General features: G+C 39.8%; 2 protein-coding genes across 3 annotated transcripts in view; one reads left to right on the top strand and one right to left on the bottom strand.

Moving 5' to 3' along the window:
• The window catches only part of GEMIN5 (gem nuclear organelle associated protein 5), a 42,052-nt gene extending 24,244 nt beyond the window's left edge, over nt 1-17,808 (bottom strand). Inside the window, exons 1-13 of the mRNA XM_043597551.1 lie at nt 17,545-17,808; nt 16,573-16,733; nt 15,706-15,887; nt 12,724-12,875; nt 12,410-12,529; nt 11,174-11,306; nt 10,107-10,272; nt 8,943-9,155; nt 7,945-8,030; nt 5,271-5,353; nt 3,200-3,336; nt 1,498-1,571; nt 637-818 (exon numbers count right to left, since the gene is read on the bottom strand). Coding sequence (XP_043453486.1) covers nt 637-818; nt 1,498-1,571; nt 3,200-3,336; nt 5,271-5,353; nt 7,945-8,030; nt 8,943-9,155; nt 10,107-10,272; nt 11,174-11,306; nt 12,410-12,529; nt 12,724-12,875; nt 15,706-15,887; nt 16,573-16,733; nt 17,545-17,710 — 1,855 coding nt within the window. The 5' untranslated portion in view covers nt 17,711-17,808. The remainder of the gene's footprint in view (nt 1-636; nt 819-1,497; nt 1,572-3,199; nt 3,337-5,270; nt 5,354-7,944; nt 8,031-8,942; nt 9,156-10,106; nt 10,273-11,173; nt 11,307-12,409; nt 12,530-12,723; nt 12,876-15,705; nt 15,888-16,572; nt 16,734-17,544) is intronic.
• A 1,238-nt stretch (nt 17,809-19,046) lies between these two features.
• The window catches only part of MRPL22 (mitochondrial ribosomal protein L22), a 35,025-nt gene continuing 29,861 nt past the window's right edge, over nt 19,047-24,210 (top strand). Inside the window, exons 1-2 of one of the 2 annotated variants that reach the window (XM_043597524.1) lie at nt 19,047-19,181; nt 19,261-19,303. In XM_043597524.1, coding sequence (XP_043453459.1) covers nt 19,154-19,181; nt 19,261-19,303 — 71 coding nt within the window. In that variant the 5' untranslated portion in view covers nt 19,047-19,153. The remainder of the gene's footprint in view (nt 19,182-19,260; nt 19,304-24,210) is intronic. The other variant, XM_043597514.1, reaches the window with a different exon arrangement.

Here is a 24,210-nt window from a genome sequence, read left to right as displayed (position 1 = left end):
AAACATGGGAATGGGATGTGTGTGTAAAATACTCAAACACTGAAGGAAGAGGGTATAAACTGGCACAATCTTTTTGGAGCCACTTAGCAATAACAATACTCTATTATTTTATTTTTATTTTACTAAAAAACTTTTTAAAATGTTTATTTATTTTTGAGAGAGAGAGAGAGAGAGAGAGAGAGACACTACACGCGAGCAGGGGAGGGGCATGGAGAGAGGGAGACACAGAACCCGAAGAAGGCTCCCGGCTCTGAGCTGTCAGCACAGAGCCCAACACGGGGCATGAACCCACGAACTGTGAAATCATGACCTGAGCCAAAGTTGGAGGTTTAACAGACTGAGCCACCCAGGTGCCCAGCAGTAACAATACTGAAAAAAAAAACTGGAGAAAACATTCAGCAAACTAATCATGCTGGTTATGACTGAGGGATGTTATTACGGGAGGAACTTCATTTTTTAAGTTAACCTTTTTGTCATGTTTGAAATTTTTGTCTTATAAATAAGATGAATATATTACTTTTGAAAGCAGAAGCAACAATAACATTTTAATACCAAAAAATAAGTAAAAAGGTACAAAACTTGGAATGCAGAATAGCTGAACACATATGGCCCCAGGATGTAAGAAAGCAAAGTTACCTATGACAGTCTTCAGGTTGTGCACATAAATGACCGCATTGTTGGACCCAGAGGCCATCAGATAGCTCAGCTCCGGCTGACTGCCGTGCTCATGATGCCAGCTAATGGTATTCACAAGCTTGTGATGCTGCTGGATGGTACATATCAGTTTCAGGTTGGGAACTTGAAATATTTCTATTGATCTGGAGTCACAAACCCATGAGACAAGAAAGATGGATGGTCAAATTACAATCTAATGCAAACAAGTATCTCCCTCATTCCATCACTCAACTAAAGGTGAAATGGAATAGGATAACCCTATCTATCACTGCAGAGGTCACTCTCTTATAGAGAGCCAAAAACAAAAAGTTGTTTTTTTAAACAAATTTATTCAGCTTTGAAGAAATCCCATCAATCTCTGGGCAGCAGTTGTGTTTATCAGGCTCTTGTAATAAATGGTGCTATGGAAAAGCTAAAAGAATTAATGAGCCAATGGCTAAATTAGGACTATGTAATTAGGATCAACATTGGAAAGAGCATGGTGAGGTCTAAAAACCATTTCTTCCCAGCTTAGTTTAAAAAAATGAAGGACGATTTATGCATTTCAGTGCAGACCAACATTTTGTGAAGCATAAAACAGCTGAAACACTGAATGGGCAAACATTTCTTTAGACTGAAAATACCCAACTTATTTTGCATTCTCAAAAATACAAAGAGCTTCCAGATCATTCAAGGATATTAAGGACAGATCAGAATATCATATTCAACTAGACTACCCCAACTAAAACTATAGATGGCATTAGTCAGCTTTTGATCAAATGTGTAATACATACAAAAACAAAGTTTTCTGATTTTGTGTTTTTTTAAGAAACAAACACATACCCATCTTCGTTGCCAAGGGCCATGATTTTGCCATCTGCTTTCCAGCTGACCTCTGTGTGTACAGGCAATTTATACTAGAAAGCAAAACAAACCAATCTTGACTAAAAGCACACTGTTCTTCTCTCTGCATATCTTACAAATCAATGATGACAGCATGAGAAAAAAAAATCCCTAGTTTAAAATGTTCTAATTTTACAACTTGTACATAATCTACATAATTAGTCAAAGAGTTACTAAGAGCAAATATTCAAATTGTAATTTCCTTAATTGGGACAAAAAAGAGAGGCTAGTAAATACCCAATGTCTATAGTGTCTAACCTTGTAAAATAAACTTTTTAATTTTTATCCCACAACAGAGAGTGTAACATGTCCATTTTAAGAACGTGGGGGTCATGTCTCCTTAACAAAATAAGTAACATATATATATACATACATATATATATATATACACATACATACACACACACACACATATATATATATACACACACACACATATATATGTGTGTGTGTATATATATATATATACACACACACGTCTATACATATACATACATACACACATACACATGTCCTTGTTTTCTTCCTATTTCTATTTCTTTTCTTCCTTCCTTTCCCTTTCCCTTTCCCTCTCCTTTCCCTTCCCTCCTCTCCCCTCCCTCTCTTTCTCTTTCCTTTCCCTTTTCCTGTTCCTTTTTTTAATAACTCTGTTGGTCTTTCCCCAAGGCTGACTGGGCCCTCTTGTTTTCTTACTTGTCTCTTTAGACCACCTCATGTATGCCCAACAGCTTCATCAGCTACTGTTCACGTGAAGGAATTCCAGGTTTCTTTCTTTTTTTTTTTTTAAAGATTTTACTTTTAAGTAATCTCTACACCCAACATGGGGCTTGAAACCACATCCCCAAAATCAAGAGTCGCATACTCCACTGACTGAGCCAGCCAGGCACCCTTCCTTGTATATATATTCTAAACTGCCACAAAACTAAAAGCTCATTAGGAACAGGAATTTTGTCTCTTTTATTCATTGCTGAATGTTAATGTTGAGACATTTAATGAAGGGATATAGTCAATAAAAATAATTCAGTTTATGACTAAATGTAATTTTTATGCTAGCCATTCAAAAATAATGAGCACCAATAAAAATACTCATTTGAAAGAGTAAAAGAACTCTCAACATATTTCACTTCAAAAGACAGTTCTGACGTTGATAAAATGGTAAGGCAAAAGTGATTAAATGTGGATGTCTGGGTCAAGGATAAAAGGGAATTATTTGTATTTTTTTTGTGTAAATGTGTTAATTATTTCACTAAAAAATGGAAAATAAAATGGCAATTCTGTCTTGAGCAAAATACCTTCTAGCCACACTTGGCCACCATATTATAGTTATCTTTACCAAGGTCTCACTCTGGAGGAAGTAGCTGGCCTAAAAAGGATGCTTCATATCCAAGATCTGAAAGTTTATCATAAATCACCATGGCAATTGAGACAAACCTTTTTTCTTGTGGTTAAGTTCCTTGCTTTACTCAGGTATAAAGACTTCTACATTATGTTTTATAAATCACAAATTCACTGAAGCTCTTAAGAACATCTAAGAAATCTGAGTGAGCATAATGGATATCTTTAATAATGGCATTTATTATGCAAAATGGGAAACCAAGAAGATGTAGAGACTTGGAGAAGACTTTACATCATAAGAACTCACTTTGATTGAATTGGTGTCCCTGATTAGTTTGTTGATGTCATAGGCCTCTCCACCAAGCTTCCAAGGGTTATGCTGTAAGACAATCCCTTCCCCTCCACAGCTGTATAAAGTAAGGGAAGGTCTGTCTCCTTCTCCTCCTAAATGAGGTAAGAAAAGAAAGCTTATCATTTTTGCAATTCAGCAGCTTAACTACTGGTTACTACAGTACAAGTATAGCATAGTCTGAGTTGTTTTAAAAGAATTATATTAACACACCAGAATAAAGTCACTGTTCTTTGTATATGAACACAGTTGTTGGGAGAAGTAAAAAGACACTATATCTAAACTAATATTTCTAATGTAACAGATCTGCTTCAAACACTCTTCTGCCATTCAAATAGTACGGGTGCCAAAGTTGGGGTCAAAAAACATGTTCTCAGTGTTTATGAGAATTTGCCTTTTGTTTCAGAAATGAGCACCCTACTCTTTGGGCATTTAAATATATGGAGCTGCAGGCTTTCCTATGACTAACTCTAAGTTATAGGAAGTCACAAGCTGTCCTCAGAGCAAGGATTTCTTTAGTATTATGGCAATCTTCTTGTTGACCTTTAACAAGCAAACAGTGGTTCTTGTTGGTTTCTGTAAGGACAAGTTTTATTTTCACTACTGCTAGAACTATGCCTGGTGCAAATCAAGAATCCAATAAACAGTTGTTAAATGAATGAAGGAATGAACTACAACTATGGGGCTGCTTGAGTTCTCATGACTTCCATTATCCTCTCTGTGTAGTACAATTACTATGGAAATGGACAGATGTTTCATTATAGCTGGTTAAGAAAATTTAACCAAAAACATCTGAATACACTGATTTTTTTTTTTTAAGTTTATTTATTTTGAAAGAGAGAGGGAGGGAGGGAGTGCATGCATGAGTGGGAGAGGGGCAGAGGGAGAATCCCATGCAGGCTCTGTACTGTCAGCATGGAGCCCGACATGGGCTCCCATGAACTGTGAGATCAGGACCTGAACTGAAATGAAGAGTCAGATGCTAGACCAGCTGAGCCATCCAAGCATCCCATGAATACACTTATTTTAAAAAATACTCTGAGGGGCGCCTGGGTGGCTCAGTCGGTTAAGCGTCCGACTTCGCTCAGGTCGTGATCTCACGGTCTGTGGGTTCGAGCCCCGCGTCGGGCTCTGTGCTGACAGCTCAGAGCCTGGAGCCCATTTCGGATTCTGTGTCTCCCTCTCTCTGCCCCTCCCCTGTTCATGCTCTGTCTCTCTCTGTCTCAAAAATAAATAAACATTAAAAAAAAATTTAAAAAAAAAATACTCTGAAAGACCTATCTCTTTAGGGATAAGAAAGAGAGGGCTGAGCAGCCAGAAGAGGGAAAGGGTCAGAATACAGTAAAGACAAGAGATCATTTCAGGAATTCTAAGTTTGCTGTAACTATAGGTGAAAACAGATAATCATTACTGCATTACTATAGTTAAATAATATTCTAATTCTGATCAAATTAAAAAGTGATAGCAAATTTTGGTGAACAAATTTTAGGTTGGATACCAGGAGCCAACATGAGACAACTACATGCACAATGGAAAAATTCAGCTAGAAGAGACCAAATAATACTTAAGAGTTTGGGGATGCTTAATATGGGCGAATGAGTTCTTTATTTTTTAAATTTTTTTTTATTTAAAAAAAAATTTTTTTTTTCAACATTTATTTTTGGGACAGAGAGAGACAGAGCATGAACGGGGGAGGGGCAGAGAGAGAGGGAGACACAGAATTGGAAGCAGGCTCCAGGCTCTGAGCCATCCGCCCAGAGCCTGACGCGGGGCTCGAACTCACAGACCGCGAGATCGTGACCTGGCTGAAGTCGGACGCTTAGCCGACTGTGCCACCCAGGCGCCCCTGGGCGAATGATTTCTAACATCACCTGCTATGACTGCCCTCATGGACCCCTGGGGACACAGTAGTCTGCATAAGCAGTCACTGCACTAGAATATTTATAACTTTCCAGCTTGAGTGTCTTACAATTAAATTAAAAGAAAGAGAATACTCTCATGTTTGCTAGAGAATGGCTCAGATACTCACCGAGTGAAATGGGGGGCAGTGGTGGCCCCCAGGCTAAAGTGTACACAGTCTTCTTATGATACGTGCTAGAAATCTGTGGCGGTCTGGAGGGAAGGCGGATTACAAAGAAAGATTTAAACAGAAGACACAGTGGAAAACAGACCCATCTTTTTCTAAAAGCTCCCTTATTAGTTGCTGATGTTAGAGAAAAGCAATTTAACAGCATCCTTCTCCAAATAGCTGATTGTAGAGAAGCCAACACTTCAATAATATACCATGTAATGATATCTACTACCAAAATGATAAAGTCCCAAACACACTTTACCCAGAAAAAAGTATTATCCCCCCCCCCCCCAAATCTGGCCAGTTTGTAATAACTTTTCCCCTCCGTCTCTCCGAGTTGCCCACTTTACTTAAATGTCACGTATTCTAATATTACTGTAGTTATAAGCACTGTAAAGGCTATCACAACTGGAGAAATACTGAACAAGGCAGAAAATGCAAACTAGTCAGCCCAGAACTAAGGTTACTGCTAAGCATATACAGTCATCATATAAATATAACTCATCTCACCTTCAGATAAAAGACTAGAAGTCATTTTAGGCTTACCCTGTCATTAATATCATATTCTTAAACTAAGACAAGATTTTAGAATAGTTCAGTTTTAAAGTTTTTGTAAGAAAACTTGCTCTTGAGGGTAATTTTGAAGGCTGTGGTGATTAATGACATGTGAGGTGTCAGTAATGGGCAGTGTGGCTGTTACCTTTACTGTAAACTGTATTCTTTGTAGGATTTGAGAATTCCAGGAATCCAGAACCTATGACAAAACTAGCTGCTGACTTATTTATTTCTATGTTTCTGGCACATTTGTTGTTGCCATTCTAGACAATAAACCCCAATTTCTCTGGGCTGAAAGAAACAGAATAAGTATCTGTGGCTGAATGCCTAACAGTGTATCTAGGGCAGCACCCTTCCTTCTACTACACACCTCATAATAACCAGAAGATAGTAATTTCATAGAATTAGTCGGTTTTGTGATGACATATAGTTTTATTTTCTTACGTGCCTCTTTGCAATAGTGTATTATTTTTTGAGAATTGAAAGTGGAGTTAACCAGCTGCAGAACGAAAGAATGCAGGTAACTAAGTGCATGTAGGTTCACATGTGTGCCTCAAAATTGCATCTAAAAAGGTTAACTCTGAGTATAGTAAATAATTCTTACTTAGAAATGAATGATCTGGAACAGGTAGGCAAACTTACCCTGTAAAAGGACAGACAGTAAATATCTAAGGCTTTTTGAGCCTTGAGGTCTCTGTCATAACTCCCCCACCCTGCTCTGGTAGTGTGAAAGCAGGCTCCGATAAGGTGTAAACAAATGAGTGTGGCCGGGTTCCAATGAGAGCTTTGTTTATGGACACTGAAATCTGAATTTTATTTAATTTTCATGTGATGAAATATTCTTTAATATTTTCCCAGTAATTTAAAAAGGTAGAACCATTCTTAATTCATGAGCCATGGCTCTCCAATCCCTGGTCTAGAATAGTCCTGCTCAGTAAGCACTGGGCCTTGTGCACTTGAAATGTGGCTCATGAGACCAAGGAACTGAACTTCTCATTTTATTAAATTTTAGTTCTTTTAACTGTAAATAGCCACATGTAGCTATCAAACTGAACGGTGCAGGTATGGAATCTACTCAAGCATCTAGGATAACTGTGTTCAATAGTTGCATAATGTGAGTTTTATGTATGAACCACATAGGCATCTTAAAACTTTCTTGTAGCCACATTAACAGAAGCAAAAGAAATAAGTGAAATTCAATTTTAATAATGTATTTTATTTAGCTCAATATACAGAAGTATTATCTTTTAAAATATAATCAAAATAATTACTGAGACATTTTAATTTGGAGGCGGGGGAGGGACTATCTCTGAACTCTGGCATGCATTTTACACTGACAGCATATCCTAGTAGTCCCATTGGCTGAGGACAACCAGAATGGATGATGAAGCTCAATACATAACTTCTAGTTTACAGGACATATAGGGAATACTGAAATGAGTTAGAAGTCAACACAAAGACCAAAATGTAAAATATTCTACAAAAAAACTTACCCAGAATCTTCAAACTGAAAAGGCAAATGTTATGAAAGAAGTGGGGGTGGTATTTTAGAATAAGAGAGACTAAAGAGACCTAACAAAATGCAGTGTGTGAACCCAAACTAAAAATGAATTTGAAAAAAAAAAAAAAATAGCTAGGAAAGCATTTTTGGCTGAATTGAGGAAATCTGTACATCGACTGGATATTAGATATTACGGAATTACTGTTAATTTTAAGTGTGCAAAAATAAGGCAAGTATGGCAAACTGTTAACAGTTGGTGAATCTAGATGGAAGGCAGAGATGTTCTTTGTACTACGCTTTCAATGTTCATGGATGCCTGAGAACTTTTGTTAAGAAAAGCTGAGGGAAAAAATAAACCAATGGTTTATTTTAGTGGTAACCATAGGTCAGACAGGCTGAACCACCACCTGAAACATTTTTTAAAAATCAAATTCCAAGCTGTAAGCCTCAGACTCAGAGCCAGAATCTGAAAGATGTTTCCCAGGCCAATTCCGACATATACCCAGGTTTATGAATCAAAATTAACTCCATCATCTACATTATGGTCAATGGGCTAAACAGTCTTTCATTTCTTACTTGTTGGAGTAGGTGTCATACAATCCCACTTTTCCATCATCAGTTCCAAAAGCTAAACAGCCTTCCTTGGTTGGGTGCCAGCACAGCTAGAAAACATGAGGGAAGCGGCATACTGTTAAGGGAGCCCTTAGGTTATCTTTTGAGCATCCAAATGGAACACTTTCACTCTTGGTGTCTCCTAATTTAAAAAGTAACAAATTCTCATTATTTAAAAGAAACAAAGTATTAAAAAGAATGTGAAAGTCACTGGTAATCTCACTTGTTCAAAACACCGCACTGCCCATTTTATATCTTGCTAGATATTTTTTATGAATAAAGTTAAATATATACAGTTGAAAAAAAATAGGCTCAAATATTTAAATGATGTGTATGAAACACTGTTGAGTGGGGATAAAAGATTCCAGAATAGTTTAGAAAATAAGATCCTGTTAATAATAAAATTTGGAAAGATATATCACAGGTTGTCAACAGTGCTTCTCTGGATAATGAAAGTGGGAGCATGGAGTGGAGAGTAGGAAAATATTTTGCTTCCTACACTCCTATACTGTTTGGTTTTCTTTTTTCCCTTTTAATTGGTACAATTTTTTTTTTTTTTTACTAAAGTATAATTGACATACAATGTTGTGTTAGTTTCAGGTGAACAATATAGTGATATGACAATTCTGTATGGTCTTCTTTTTAACCACAAACATTTACTGCTTTTAGACTAAAGAGCCACAACAGAGGTATCACTTTGGAGAAAAACAAAAAAATTATACATATTGTTGTGTAACCTGCATTCCATGTTTTGTTAATTTTCATTTTTCATGAAACATCAACATCTTTCCACATCAAATAAAGAGCCACATTATCATTTTTAATAGTGTGATACTGTTTATTATGTGTTTATAACTTTATGTATTTTCTGTGAGTGCACATGCAGGTTATTCCAAATTTCTTACTAAAACAACTACTTATTTGAAAAAAAGTTCAAGAGAGCTCAAAGAAATCATCCTTACCGCTGTAACCTTGGACTTGACCCCCTGCCAAAAATTTTTCACATCATAGTTGTTCTTTATGGAGAGTGTATTCCATACGCGGATCATACCATCTCCAACGCCTATGGCCAAACAGCCCATGTCCACAGGAGAGAAAGCCAGGCTGTAGGCAAATCCACCAAGGGAAGGCAGGGACCAGCAGCACTCTAGGGTGGCCATGTCCCAACATTTTACCTAAAAATATCCAGGGTTAGGGTTTAAATGTAAAAAAAAAAAAAAAAAAAAAAAAAATCAGAAAAACAGGAAAAAGAATCAATATCTCAAACAGGATGGACTCAAAGAATGGGTAATATAAAGAATATATAATAATAACATATAAATAATATATAATATACAAATATAATTTATTCTAATAGGTAGTAGGAAAAGTATCTCTTAGGAAAAGAAAAAGTAATAAATTGTAGGCCCAAAGGGATCTTAGAATATATTTATTCCCAGAGATGTTAAGTGAATTCAGGGTAAATGAATAAAACCAGATCCAGGCCGCTTATTTCCCAGAGTCCAGCAGCCTTTCCACTGTACTGTACTACAGCATGGGTAATCTCATTTAGCAAATCCTAACTAAGAATGAAGATGGTCTCAGGACAGTGGGAAAATGAGAGGGGCTATCTCAAAAAGCAAAATATCTTATCCCCAGGGGAAGGAGGAATGCTACATTTTTAATCTTCACTCATTTAACAGAGAGGTTTGGGAGAAAACAAAGTCTATCAAATAAGCCTAGCCTAAATGCAAAACAATGAAGTCACAGATTCTTAAATATAGCCAATTCTCTCTTGGAGATTTCATCAAGAGCAGATGGTTCTGCTACCTTAACTATAGACAAGAATATTTTAGAGCCAAAGCATGATGGTCTCATACATCCTTCCCTGGACACATCTACGATCTTTCACCATAGCTGCTCTAACAAAAACGCATCTTGGTGGTTTCTCACCTTTCCCCTAACTCTCTGCTGTTCCCACAGTTAGCTCTGGTCAGTAACAGTAACAGTAACTCTGAGATTGGGCTGGGCATGGGGGTGTAAGGTGGGGCGTGAGAACTGATGGATGGTTTGAAAAGCCCTCTGATCCTATCCAATTCCTAAATCACGGGCCCTACAATGGTGAATGCAAACTAAGCAGTGCTTACATCTCTATCCATTGATGTGGAAAGCAGCAGCTGTTTGTCGTCCTCCGTTTGTAAAGGGCATAAGTTAAACACAATTCTTGAATGATTCTGCCCTTCTGATGAAGCACTAAAGAGGGTATATTTCCGTCTCCAGGACTGAGTGAGATCCCACAGCAACAGCTCACCTCTGTGAGGAAAAACAAGCACTAGTTCTCTTTCACAAGCAATCTGGAAACAAGAGATGTGGGGAGAGTGTGGGCCCTCAGTTGCCAAATAATTTCTATCAGTTGTTCTTTTAAGGAGAAAAAAATTGCATATTCTGAAATGTGCACAGAACAGCTCAGAAAGAACTCACACAAAAACAAGGTGTCACTGTCTATGGGGAAGGGAACCTAGTTGCTTGAGACAGAGCAACTCTGGTTCTTACCTAATTTTGAACCCTGTCAATGTGCTGCACTTCTCTGGAACAGATTTTCCTAACAGTTTTAATAGTAAAATGCCACCATAATTTGCACAGCCCCAAAGCTTAAACACATACTATACTCTCTCTTTTTTGGGATGGTGTGGGAGAGTAGGGCCATGACCAGCATTTTAGGGGGGATTTTTATCTGCTTTCCCTGTACCATTTCATTTGAAATCAGGGCCTTTATCTGCTAAATTCACTTATTACCTCAAACAACTAGAAGCTAGTACTCACTAAATTCTGTTCAATGAATGGCTATAATCATCCAAAGAGATGGGAATTCTCTAAGCTCCCTCTTTTACACATGATGTAATTGAAGTTCGAAGGGTCACACTCATGAACACATAGAAGGTAAGAGACGGATTTGGAAACGCAATTTGGTCTGACTTTGGAGTCCAAGCTCTTAATTACCAGGCTATACTTATTTGGTCTTTTTTCAGCACTGTAAGTGGACAACACAGATATCTGTCCCATGATTTTTCCATTACAAATGGCCTGTCACAGTATAAGCCTTAGCCCTTGCCTTTTCCATCTTCTACGTCTAGAAAGAGGAGCCTAGGAATTCCTCAAGAAGCTAGAGGGGAAAACAAAATATGTCAGAGAGGGCATGACCAGAAAAACTTACCCAAAACAGCTGGATACCAGCTGTGTTGGTTGATCCTTGGGCCAATGGAGTGTCAACCAAAGGCGTTCTTTAATAGTTGGGTCTATACCCCCTCCTCTTCTCTTCAGAAAGGGCAATTTCAAAACCATCACCCCTGCAGATGGAAAGAAAGTCGGTGGGTGCTCAAGTCAGTGAAAACACACGTGCGAAGTCCCCAGCAGTTCACAGTACAGTTTAAAAGTTTGTTAGTTTGGTTACTTAGAATGCAGACCTCATTTTCTCATGGAAACGTTATTACACATAGTTTTAATACTTGTCTGATTCAGGTAAAACAAACTTTTTATAGGCTATCCTGGCAACCTGAGCACACATTAATATTGTCTGTTTGAGAAAATGGGGTTTCAACCGGAATTGTGAACCTAGGTAGTAACACAACTCCAGATTCTCCAAAGTTGGCAGGGGAGAGTGGCAAGAAATCTAACAAAGGTTTAGAAGTTACCCTTCTGGAGGGATCCTGGGCCTTATGTTGTCCCACCTGGGAGTATCAGCCCTAGTATCTCCAAAAGCAGTCCAAAATTCTTTAAAAAAATTCCATTTTCCAAAATTATTGTATTAGTTACCACTGACTATGTTAGAATTATGGCCAAGCACTATGCTATTTGCTTTATATGCACTAAAGCATATAGAGAAAGAAGACTGCTATAAAGACAAAGGCTAGAGTTTTACTATAAGTATAACATCCACTCTGCTTGGAGTTCCTCTCAATTTATAAATTGAAGGCAAAAGTTCTGTTCAAAGAGAGAAGCCTGGGAAAGCCGAATGACTGAGGGTCCCTGTAATTTGGATAAAATGAACTTTAACATTTAAACATGCGCTTCTACACTGGGTACGTATTATTCTGCATTTGTGTATTAAAACCTTTAGCTCTAGAGATCTTTCCCAATCCTCTGATTCAGGCCTTGCCAAGTTCCAACATTCCTATCCTTATAACCAACATCTTGCCTTCCATGACAAACGATGACCCTTCTATGAACGCATCAGAAACCCTCTTTGGTCCAAAACCAAAGTCAGATGTTCAGAGCACAGGGAGTTCTAGCCCAGGCTAAACTGGTGAAGCAACTTTCTGGATAGAAAAGTAAAGAACTGCCTTCTAGCTGATGACACACTCTTAGGATAACAAGACACAATAAAAAAGTTTCTACTTCTACCAGTCACTATAGGTTATATCACAAAAGAAACACCAAACATGAATCTTACCTCGGCCTCTAGAGCAGCTCCAGATTCGAATGGTCTGATCTTTGCTTCCAGTGGCTAAGTAGCAGCCTTTTGTTACTGGAGTTTGTGCTGTGACTTTACCATTGGGAATTGCAGGTTCTTCTAGGGTAGAGATGGTAATTTTGTTTTTAATTTACATGAAACATGAACTTGTCAAAAGAAAAACTAGTTTTCAAGGGATCCTAAAACTTAGATATTACATTTATAGATCTGAACTGTAAGAGCTAAAGTTTTAAATGTAATTCAAATGATACAGTTTTATCCACATTGTTCTTTAGGTCTTAAATCATCTCTACCTGAATTTTCCTCTTGACTTATGGATAAACAATCTTCGCCAGGCAGGGGACACCAGGCTATGGAGTGAATCTCATCATCGTGGCCTCGAAGCCTGTGAATAACTTCTCCTTTCTTACTGATGTCAATTATAACCACTATGCCATCCTTGTAACTAAAAAACAAGAGTTAGAAATGTTACTGGAAAACGAAGACAGAACAGTAAACATTCTGACTTAAGAGTTATCACTGTACACTTCTAAAAGGTAAGTGTATTTGGGGGAAGAGGGAAGGGAAGAAAGAAAGAATCTTGTTTTGTCCTTTTTTCCAAAGTGTTCACTTTCTGTTTCCTGGTGGTCCTGACACATTTGTGCCCCACCTCTCCAATCAAGCTGTTGGCACTAAGTAATATTGCATTGACTGCCTGGCAGCAAGCTCAAGGTGTAAAGCATGCTTGTGTTTGAAGGGAACTTACAGAAGAATGGTTATTTGTGGGCCCAGCAATCCCTCTAATCCCAGATGAATTTGACCTAACGCACTTAAACCTATTCTCCGCCCCTTTTTAAATACGTGATCCTATTTCTCTAACTATGAACTTAACAAAAGCTGCAGTACTGTAGCTTCTAGATCTGGATATTTCAAGACTATCATTTTTGAATTCAGAGGAAACTGAGAAATTCTAATAGTTTTTTCACACACATAAATACCCAAGAACCAGCTTAAGAAAAGAATACACCCAATTACCAATATAGTTGAAATCCTTTGTACATCCCACCCCAATCAAACCTCTTTCCCAGAGGTAAACTGATATTGGTGAATTCTGTGTTCCAACATTCCTAGCCTTTCTTTGTATAGATTCCTAAAGATGACAGAAGATGATTTTGTAGGTTTTAAAACTTCATAGAAATGGTATCATGAGGTCTGTTTTTCTGTAGATTGTTTTTTTTTTTTTCACTCACTGTTAGTGAGTCATCCATGTTGAAGCATGTAACTCTAGTTCCTGGTCAGTCATTTGTACTATTGGATAGCATTCCCTTGATGAAGACAGCACAAGTTTATTCATTTTCCCTTTTGAAGGGCTTCCGTTTTTTGCTATTACAAACAAAAAAATGACATTAATAATCTTATGCACACTTAAGACAATTTCAGATTTGATGCCTAGTAATGGAACTGCCAGGATGTAAGATGTGTACACCTTTGCTTTACTAAAATGTGCAAAACTGCTCTCCAAAGCGGGTGTACCTATTTACATTTCCTACATACTAGACAGTCCTACAGGGAAAAACACATTCCAGCTCTACTTATTTTTCTTTTATTAGAAACATTTCCCCCATTACAGCTTTATTTAAAAAAAAAATCATAGACTGTTATCAGTCTTTGCAGACACAGACTTTGAAAACCTTCAAGTTATGCAACCTTATAGTCCAGTAACCGAGCTGTCCTACAATTTTAATCAGCCCTTTAGAGAAGGATCACCATTTTGAAGATCCTCCAGAAACAAATCATTCTGATTCAATCCTGTGTCTATCCAGTTCCTTATACCTGAAAGATTTCTTCTTGTGAATTCTTGCTCATCTTTCAAGGTTGGTCTGATTCAACCTTCTCCGATCCCTCCCTGCCACCTTTTCTGCTCCCTCTCTAGTGCCCCAGTGCACCACTGCTGCCACTTCACCTAGCAGGTCACCAATGCGTGCATGCACAGATTCCTTCCATTTCACTATTAAGCTCCCACACCTGTCTTCCTATCCTTTCCCTCAGGCCACAGATTTCATGATCCATCATTATGATCACAACTTTAAAAACACCATTAGCTCCTTTGTGCCCTCTCTCTTAGAGGTATTTATTCCACAAAACCCCAAACCTTCTTGAATCCAACCAAAGTCTTTCTCAATCAGCTTGAATAGTTTACTTTGAATTCATAACTTTGATCCATAGCCTGGCACTCAATAGGGACCATTTGTCCTACATTCTCTCTCAGTAAGCTCATTTTCCTATTTTCTGAGAGGACTATTTTCACATCTTTCTGCATGCTTTCAGCCCCATTCTGAACCTGACTCCACCTTCTGGTTTATGCCTCATGGAGAAAAGCAGAAGCCAGGAGGATGAAACACCCTCCTCTTCCAACCAGATCTCTAAACTCACCTGCCCTATTTCCATGTTCTCACTTATCCTTTCTACTTGTGATCTGGATCCAATCCCCTCTTGACTTCTCAACATCACTCCTGTATTTACTACATTTTCCGTGTATTCAGCTCTCCCTCTTCTGCCTCATTTCCATCAGCATAAAAACATGCCCTTATTATTTTCCATTTAATATTCCCTTAACTGCCACATACCTCCTCTGGCTTCATGTCTACGCACATTTGTTCAACAAACAAAAGTTTGCTGTCTCCACGTGTACCTTCGCTACTGTACCTTCAGTCTCTTGAGTCCACTCCCACCATACTTTCTCCTCCAACACTCTAGTGCTTATGTCATGTGTTCAAACTAGTGTGAAAGGACATCTTTGGGATAGAGGTAAATGGAGTGGTGAGGGAAAGGGGGGTGCCTGCTCAAGGCAGTTCATGTGAAACAACCTTGGTGATTGATCAAGGTGGAGGCAGAGCCCAATGCCAAAACACTCTCCCAATCCAGAGGGAGGGCTGAGAACCAGGACAGAACTGAGTCCTCTGACACTCCGGGAGTAAATGTTATCTGTAAGCCTGAGTACTGAGGGAGAAAAAGGGGGAAAGAGGGTATTTCCTACATTTGGAGGCTGACTGAAGAAATCAGATATGAAGAATGAGCAAAGTACATTATCGAAGAAACTAAGGAAATAAAAAGACAGTGAGAGAGATAGCGAGGACCTGGAGGTCATAGGAATAAAGGCTACCAAGGGCCCAAGAAGTGGTTAATACCTATAAATCATTTCCTTTGAAGAATAAAGGGACAGGAAAAGATAAAGCAAATGCAAAATATGCTCATTAACAAAAATAAATTACCAATACAGAAGGGATAGTACTTACCCAATGGCTACTAAATCTTCATGATGAGGTGAGCAAGTAAGACAGAAAATTGTCCTGGGTTCTATAAAGAGGTGCTGGCTGTCATTTCTGTTAAGCCAGTAACAGAAAACTACTCCTTTTTCATCTCCAGATACTATTAAATCCTTTACTTGAGGAGACCAGTGCAATGCTGATATTGTATGCTTTAAAACAAAACAAACACACATTTGCTTCTCATTTGTCAATGCTGAATTTTTACCTCATTTTAAACCTGTACTATACTAGGCACGTTGAGGGGTACTTAATTAGTGTTAGTACCACTTGTATGCCAAGAGTACATTAACCAAGTGGTAGAAGAATTTAAGCTCCTAAGGATCAAGGAACCATTAAAACCATTTCTTCCTTTAATAACAATGCAAAGTTCTTACTAAGATTAAATGAGTCTTCTCCTTTTCTACACTCTCTGAAAAGGCAGGTTTATCAAGTAATCATCTGGTTTAGAAACAAGTTTTATTCACTCATTTACAGTTTATATTAGGAGTCTTTTTCATGGACAGAACCAGAAAGTAGATATTTTTTGATTTGTGGGCCATACTGTCTCTAGTGCAACTACCCAAGTCTGCCTTGTAGTATGCAAGCAGCCAATACTTAAATGAATTGACTGTGATAGTATTCCAATAAAACAATTTGCAAAAACAGGCAGCACACTGTAGTTTGCTGACCTCTGGTTTATGTTATCTCCTTCCAAAAAAGTTTTGAGGCATCTTATTCTCATCCAACTAATGAACATTATCATAAAAATTAACAGATGAGCTAGCATACTTGAAACAAAAGAACCCTCAGCACAGATATCTAATAATGGTCTGAGAAACCAGTAAGCCATGGTACCTGATGGAGTGCATGCTCTGTCACAACTGCTTTTGTCTCCACATCCCAGATTTTCACAGTCCCATCATCAGAGCTCGTGGCACAGAGGTTGTATTGACCCGGGTGATGTGAAAACGTGAAGCCAGAGACCCTTTCGGTGTGTCCCACCAATTCCCCTATGACTTCAAGCAAAACCAGATTCCAGGTTAGAGTGCTACCTGAGATTCCTGGCAGAATCATTCTGTTCTTAGATGGGTGGGGTGGGACCTCACTTATCCCGTGATATAACAAAAATATCCATGCACTCACAATCAGAAATCCCAAGTGCTGGTTCTGGCTCTGCCACAGGACTTCAGCCCAGTCATTTTATCTCCTTGAGCCTCACTCTTTTCAACGGTAAAATGCTGTTGCTATCCCTTGGTGCTGACCGTTCACAGGCTGAGGAGTGGCTCAAATGAAGAATGTAAAAGTGATTCTTATTTAGATCTGGCCAGAGGTCATTTGGGAAACAAGAAATACCTGGCTTGCCACATCCCAAGGCATGATCAAAATCTAGTTTGGAGCCCGAAAGCATCTGGCTCAACACATTAATCTTACAGCAACGAGTGTTCTGTATTTGCAGGATCTTGCGTAGGGCCTGGCGCTGTAGGCAGCCCCTTAAACCCAGAAAGGCTTCTAGGGGGCCGGCGCGCGCTGCGTAGGGGGAGGGAGGCCACACATGTTATAAATGCCTGGGTCTAGATAGGGATAACTTCAGGGAGTGAGCGGTCGGACGTGAGAGCACCAGGAGGCGGGACTGCTCAGCCACAACGTGGTGTAGCTCAATCTTGGAGATACGGACGCAACTAAGCTTAGTGACTCTGAGAGATCTTTCTGCCTACCTGGGCCTCAAGTTTCCCCATCTGTAGAGAAGGGTAGCTAGAAAAACCCACTTAGCGCCTCTGGCGAACCCAAGAAGGGCAGGAAGGAGGGGGCCCAGAGGTGGGGAGTTACCTCGAAATGGGGGCGTCCCAGGGATCGCGCCGGCGCCCGGGCCCACGCGGACAAGGAAAACGGAGGTCCGCGCCGCGAAGCCGAAGAGGCCCCCAGGCACGGCATCACTGCATCGGGCGCAGTACCAGTTAGGAGAGGGCGGCAGCGTGCGCGGCTCTTGCCCCATGATCACAGGCCACTGGGAAAAGACGAACGAGCCACAGGCGCAGACCGATAGCAGCCCCACGCCGTAGCCGGGAAGGGGGCGGGGTTGGCTCGGAGCCCCGCCTCGCCGGGCCCGCCGCTACGGCGCGCGCCGAGGCCCAGGAGGCACCGCGCGCTCCGCTCCCGCAGTCCCCGGGCTGGGAAGAACGCTGACGCGAGCCTGGCGCTCTGCCCCGCAGCCCCGCCCGGGGCCGGAAGGTCTGGTGCTGCCACAGTCCAGCCTGGGGGTTAGGCATTTTCACCTCCTACAGCAAGGCACATAATTAAAGGGTTAGTCTAGCGGAGTCACCTCCCCGCACAGCAGCTTTACTTTTTGGACCTGTTCAACCTCTATCCCGTCGAGTATTTTTGAACGCTCTGGGCACTTTGCTAACTCTGGAGATTCTTTACAGATACCTACAGCAAGCCAGGTAGCAAAAAGATAAAAGTTCAAATCAGAAATCTGAAAGGAAAGGAGGAGATTCTGCAACTGGCTGGAAATTCTGGCTCTAGAGTCTTGGTACCCAAAGAGGAGTAGAATAGAATGGCCTCGTTGATTGCCGACTCGGTGAAAGGGACTGCTGTGGAGGAAAAGGAATGGAAATTTCAGATTCTGCGTTTACACTCTCCTGCCCCTGTGTTGCTTGTTTGCATAGCGTACTTGGCACTCCTGCATCTGTAGCGAACGAAACCTGAAATATCGATTCTAATACAGAGAGGTCAAACATATATTTGGTTGTGGGTAGGGGCACTAACTTCCGAGGCATCCAGTCCTACACTGAATTAGTGATTTTGCCAATTATCTGAATTTACCCTAAACGAATCTGTTTCCTCATTGGAGAAGGAAGATGATAATCCATGCCTTGTTGGATTGCTGTGAGGAATACTTGGGATTTAGTGAAATGCCTGCCGGGCATATATGATAGCAAATTCCTGATGTATATTAATTTATCTCTTGGAGGCCAACCTGGAGATTAACAGGGATTAGGACATCGTACTTTGTATTTGAGCTGTTTTTTCTTTAAAAGAGCTTTCCACATGATCTCGTGATTTTTACAGCAAGCCTCTGCGGTAGGGATCGTTATTTCTGTTTCTCTGACACGAAAACTGAGGCCCACCCACGTTAGGTGGCTTGTTCACGGTCTCTGTTTTTTCTAATCCTGAGGTGAAGTTTCTCAATTTCTCGGGATCCTGATGAGTTTCCGGAAACTCACTAGTTTTCGGCCTTTATTAAAGTCATTCATTCCCAGGCAAAGCTGGCCGGATCACATCTGAAGTGCAGGCAGCGCGTTCGCGGTCTCCATGACAACATCGCGGGTGTAAATACTGCTGCGTCTCCTGCAGGGGAGGGCAACCTGAGACTTGCGCACTCGCCTCGTCCAGGCAGCGCAGGAACTCGGAGGCTTCCGTAGAGGGAGGGAGAAAGATGGCGGCGGCAGCACTGGAACGTTTGGGTAGGGATTTCTTAGTGGTTTAGGGGAGGCAGAAAGGAGCGGAGGTGGGCTCAGCTGACGGCTTGTGTTGATGTTTCAGGTGCATTATGGATGCAGAATCTGAGGGGGAAGCTGGCCTTAGGGTAAGTCTTTCCCCTTGGAGTTACAGAGGGTTGGAGGCCTCTTTGCAAGTTTGTCGGTTACTGAGCCCCTGTGCTGCCCTCTGCCTTAGGCTCTAGGGCTGTGGAGGGGAACAGAACGGCCAGTCTCTGCTTGGTTACTCCGTCGTTCCGCCGCCGTATTGCATGGCCCTGAGGGAATCAGGGTAACCTATCACTTAAGGGACATTTTGGATCTCTTTTCCAAACAGTCTCCGAATATGGTTATATTCTCCCAAACCGTGTTGGGAGCCTCCAACTTTCCTAGTTCCCCCTCTAGTTACTTGATTACATGAGCAGGGACTGTGTTGTAGACAACTGAGCTTTACGACGTGCCTGGAATTGTGTTAAACGCTTTATATGCATTATCTCATTCTCATAACATCCAGCATAGTGTAGGTATTGCTCTACCATTTTTCAGACAAGGAAATTGAAGTTCCCCAAAGTAAAATAAGGTTCCCCTGGTCATAGGAAGTTTTAAAGCTTTATACTGTCTTCCCCAGAGCATTCTTAGACCTCAGGACGGAAGCGTTTTTAAGGTTAGGGAATGCAGTTAAATCGGCCCTGGCAAGGAGCCTTTCTCTGTCACCTTCTCCTTGTCCCTCTTCTGCAGTACAGCTATTGATATTTGGAGATTGATAATCTGATTGTAAATTGTCTGATCGGTGCATTTGTTGGAGTTTATCTTGGTTTATGTCATAGGCTTTGGAGAGACAGGTAAGTTGGGTGTGAATGCACTTTTTAAGCGGTGTGATTTTGGAAAAACTATCCTTTTTGAGTTTTAGTACTTATATATGCTATGAGAGTAATATTAGTACCTATGTCATTGATTGTTGAATGAGAATTAAAGGAGGTAGTGCATATGAAGTGTTTAGTATAGTGCATGACATATAACAATCCCACCTTAGATTCTGTCTGCCATTACTGTTTTATTCATTATAAATTATCAATGTGTTCCCATTATATTTAGCTCTGTTCTCGGTGTTTGGGTCAGTAGGCTAAAGAAGAAAATAGGAGGCACTGCCCCTTAGGATTTGTTTATGCTTTGCTTTTTCAGATTATTTTTTATCATTCCACCCCAACTATGCTGATTTACTTACTTTTGTTGAATATGCTGTCCATTTATTTGCTTCTTGGCTTTTTCATGCTGTGCTTTCACTTCTTGTCTATAATATGAGTTCTAATTATTTAAACCCTGTTCAAATGTTTCCTTCTTAGGAGGTTTCTCAGATCCCACTAAAAAAGAAACAAATTAATCTCTCCTTTTAGCATGTGCCTCTTAAATAGGGACTTCGTGTTAATGTGTCTGTGCCCTTTACTAGCTGTATACCCTGGAGAAGTAGCAACAGTTCTTGTTTCTCTTTGTAGCTCCAGGTTATGGTCTTGCACAAAGTGAATATTTTGTTAATGTTTGTCAGCTTAAATTGTCCTGCACTGACTATACTGGGAAGCTCTGAGCAAGCAACTTAAGCAGTTTGGCCTCAGTCTTTTCATCTATGTAATACAAAAGGGTTCAATTTTGCTAGATAATCATTAACGCTCTTTCTGGTTGTGAAAAGTATAAATAATTTTGTGAATCCCTAGTCTGGACTTTCTAATAGACAAATGGTTATGTAAAAACTAAATAGAGAAGGTATAATTAATGCTCATGCTAACTCTGTAAAATCTTAGAGATTTTCTAATTCAGTGATGAAACTTCATTGCATATAGATGGGCACTCAGTTAATGGAAATGAACTGGAAGAAGCAGTCTGTGTAACATGAGAGAAAGTGGTAGGGCCTGTGGCAATTAGTAGAGTGCATTCCTCATCTAAAGGCATTGAAATGGGTTAAGAAAAAGTGCTAACCAAATAAAACTTTTCTGTAGGCTGTATTTGGTAGTGGAATGACAGTTTCCAGCTTTTGAATTCCAAGTCTCCCCATTTTACTGATGGATGCATTTGAGAATTTTAATGACTTACTGAAGGCTATACAGTTAATACAAGTCAAATCTAGGACCTAAACAAAACATTGTCTGGGTGATGAATCAGGCCTGCAGATGTGTTTTGTTTGGACTACACAGGATTTAAAAACGTTTGAAATTTGAATTAAAAAAACTGGCAGCTTCTTATAAAAATCCAGGTTTCCAGATTATCTTATGCATCACAAAATATGGCAACAATTTTCTAGAGCTAAAAAGTGTACCACTCTTTAGATAGGGCCTATACTCTTCAGTTTTCCTCGTTTAAAAATTTTTTAAAATTATTTTTATTTATTTATTTATTTATTTATTTATTTATTTATTTATTTATTTAGAGAGTGTGTGACTGGGCAAGGGGCAGAGAGAGAGGAAGACACAGAATCTGAATTGGCGCAGAGCCTGATGCAGAGCTCGAACCTGCAAGCCATGAGATCGTGACCTGAGATGAAGTTGGATGCCCAACTGACTGAGCCACCCCAGTGCCCTCAGTTTTCTTCATTTTTTAACCATGTGTAAAATCCTTCACTAATTCCAAGCCCTCTTATTTATGTTACCTGGCTATTCCCTGTATTCTTTAATTCATTCTACAAACATATATTTAGTGCCTTATGTGTACTAGGTACTATTCTGTTTTTTTTTTAATTTTTTCACATAATTTTAATTATCATATCCATTCTTCAAAAAATATACATGTATAATTATTTATATGTAACTAAAATATTATACAGTCAGTGAATTATATAGAGATAAAATCATACTATTTATTTTGATTCTAAAACATCAAAAGGTATTAACTACATCAGATGTTATAAACTGTCCAACCTAGTCCAAAGGAATTATTATTATTATTTAAAAAAAAAATTTTTTTTTCAACATTTATTTATTTATTTTTGGGACAGAGAGAGACAGAGCATGAACGGGGGAGGGGCAGAGAGAGAGGGAGACACAGAATTGGAAACAGGCTCCAGGCTCTGAGCCATCCGCCCAGAGCCCGACGTGGGGCTCGAACTCACGGACCGCGAGATCGTGACCTGGCTGAAGTCGGACGCTTAACCGACTGCGCCACCCAGGTGCCCCCAAAGGAATTATTTATTGCATGTGTACTCCAATATGGTTTTTTTTTTTTTTTTTTTTTTTGCCCCCAGAGTGTGTTCTGTGGTTGTTAGAATTTGTTAACAACATTTAAAAATTTCACAAAGAAACCCAGATTTTCAAACTTTTGAAATAACAGTGATCTGGCAGTACTGGGCTACATAATAATTGTGTGTGTGTGTGTGTGTGTGTGTGTGTGTGTGTGTGTGTGTATTCCTTGGTATGCTTCTAGTTAGGAAGAAAAATAGTAAATCCATGATAGTTTTTAATAAAAAGTGTAGAGGCATAGTGGCCTCATATATAAAACATACTCTCTTAGAGGTATCTGTGTGTGTGTGTGTGTGTGTGTGTGTGTGTGTGTGTTGTGTGTGTATATGTATATATATGTATATGTATGTATATATATGTAGATACTTTTTAACAACTGGGATTAGGGGAATATACAGAGTAACTTTGTCGCAGTGTACTGGGGAGGGATGCAAGGCCCAGTGAAAGAGCTAGAAAGCATGAGTTTAATAATGATGGTTGTGCCTATTGCTTGTTAAGGGGGCTTTGACACATAATTTAAATTCTGAATCCAGCTAGATTTCCTGAAAGTGGATAAACTAACAGTCCTAGGTGTAGACCACTAAATATATAGGAAACTAAAAATTAGATAATGCATATTATAACAATTTGAGAAATAAAAAAAAGTGAATAGATTTAGTAGACTGTGCCCAAGATAATGGCTGAGCATCAGACGTGTCCCCCTGAAAGGCAGAAAAATATTAAATGAAAAATATGAGGCCAAAAAGAAACTCGTAAGTTTTTAAATTTTTTAAATGTTTATTTATTGTTGAGAGAGACAGAGCGCGAGTTGGGGCGGGGCAGAGAGGGAGACACAGAATCCAAAGCAGGCTCCAGGCTCCCAGCTGCCAGCACAGAGCCTGACGCGGGGCTTGAATTCACGAACTGTGAGATCATGACTTGAGCCGAAGTCAGACACTCAACTGACTGAGCCACCCAGGTGCCCCGCCAGGTACTGTTCTTTTTTTTTTTAATTAAAAAAAAATTTTTTTTTTAATGGTTATTTATTTTTGACAGAGAGAGAGACAGAGCATGAGCAAGGGAGGGGCAGAGAGAGAGGGAGACACAGAATCCAAAGGAGGCTCCAGGCTCTAGGCTCTGAGCTGTCAGCACAGAGCCCGATGCAGGGCTTGAACTCACAGACCACGAGATCATGACCTGAGCCAAAGTTGGGTGCTCAATCGACTGAGCCACCCAGGCGCCCCTCCCCAGGACTACTCTAACACTAGAGATTTTGCAGTGAACAAAACCAGAGTAATCCCTCACAGTCTATTGAGGAAAGCACTTGATAAGTAAAATGTAGAGTGTATTAGACAATGACAACTGCTTAGGAGAAAATGTAAGCAGAAAATGGGAACAGGTAGTGTGTATATATTGGAGAGGGGTTACAAGTTTGGATAGGTAAGTCCTCACCAAGAAGATAACATTTGAGTAAAGATGTGAAGGAAATGAGGGAGCAAGCTATCAGAGGAGCAGATTTTGGGGAGAATATCACAAGTTCAGTTTGAGGCTTATTAAATTTGTAACATCCAGTAAGCTTTCAAGTGTAGATGAAAGTAGGCAATTGAATATATATGAGTTTGGAATTCAGGGAAAGGATGTCAATTCAGGAGTCATCAGTGCATGAAGAGTGTTTAAAGCCATGAGACTGGTTGGCTTCACCATAGAGCGAAGTAGAAATTATAAGAGTACAAGGATTGATTCCTGAGGCAGCCAGCATTTACAGATCTCTCTCAAAAATAAATAAACTGGGGCGCTTGGTGGCTCAGTCGGTT

This window comes from Prionailurus bengalensis, chromosome A1, assembly GCF_016509475.1.
Source record: "Prionailurus bengalensis isolate Pbe53 chromosome A1, Fcat_Pben_1.1_paternal_pri, whole genome shotgun sequence".
In the NCBI taxonomy this organism is placed as follows: Eukaryota; Metazoa; Chordata; class Mammalia; order Carnivora; family Felidae; genus Prionailurus; species Prionailurus bengalensis.
Note: the sequence above shows the minus strand (reverse complement) of the source record. Positions and strands in the feature narration are given on the sequence as shown.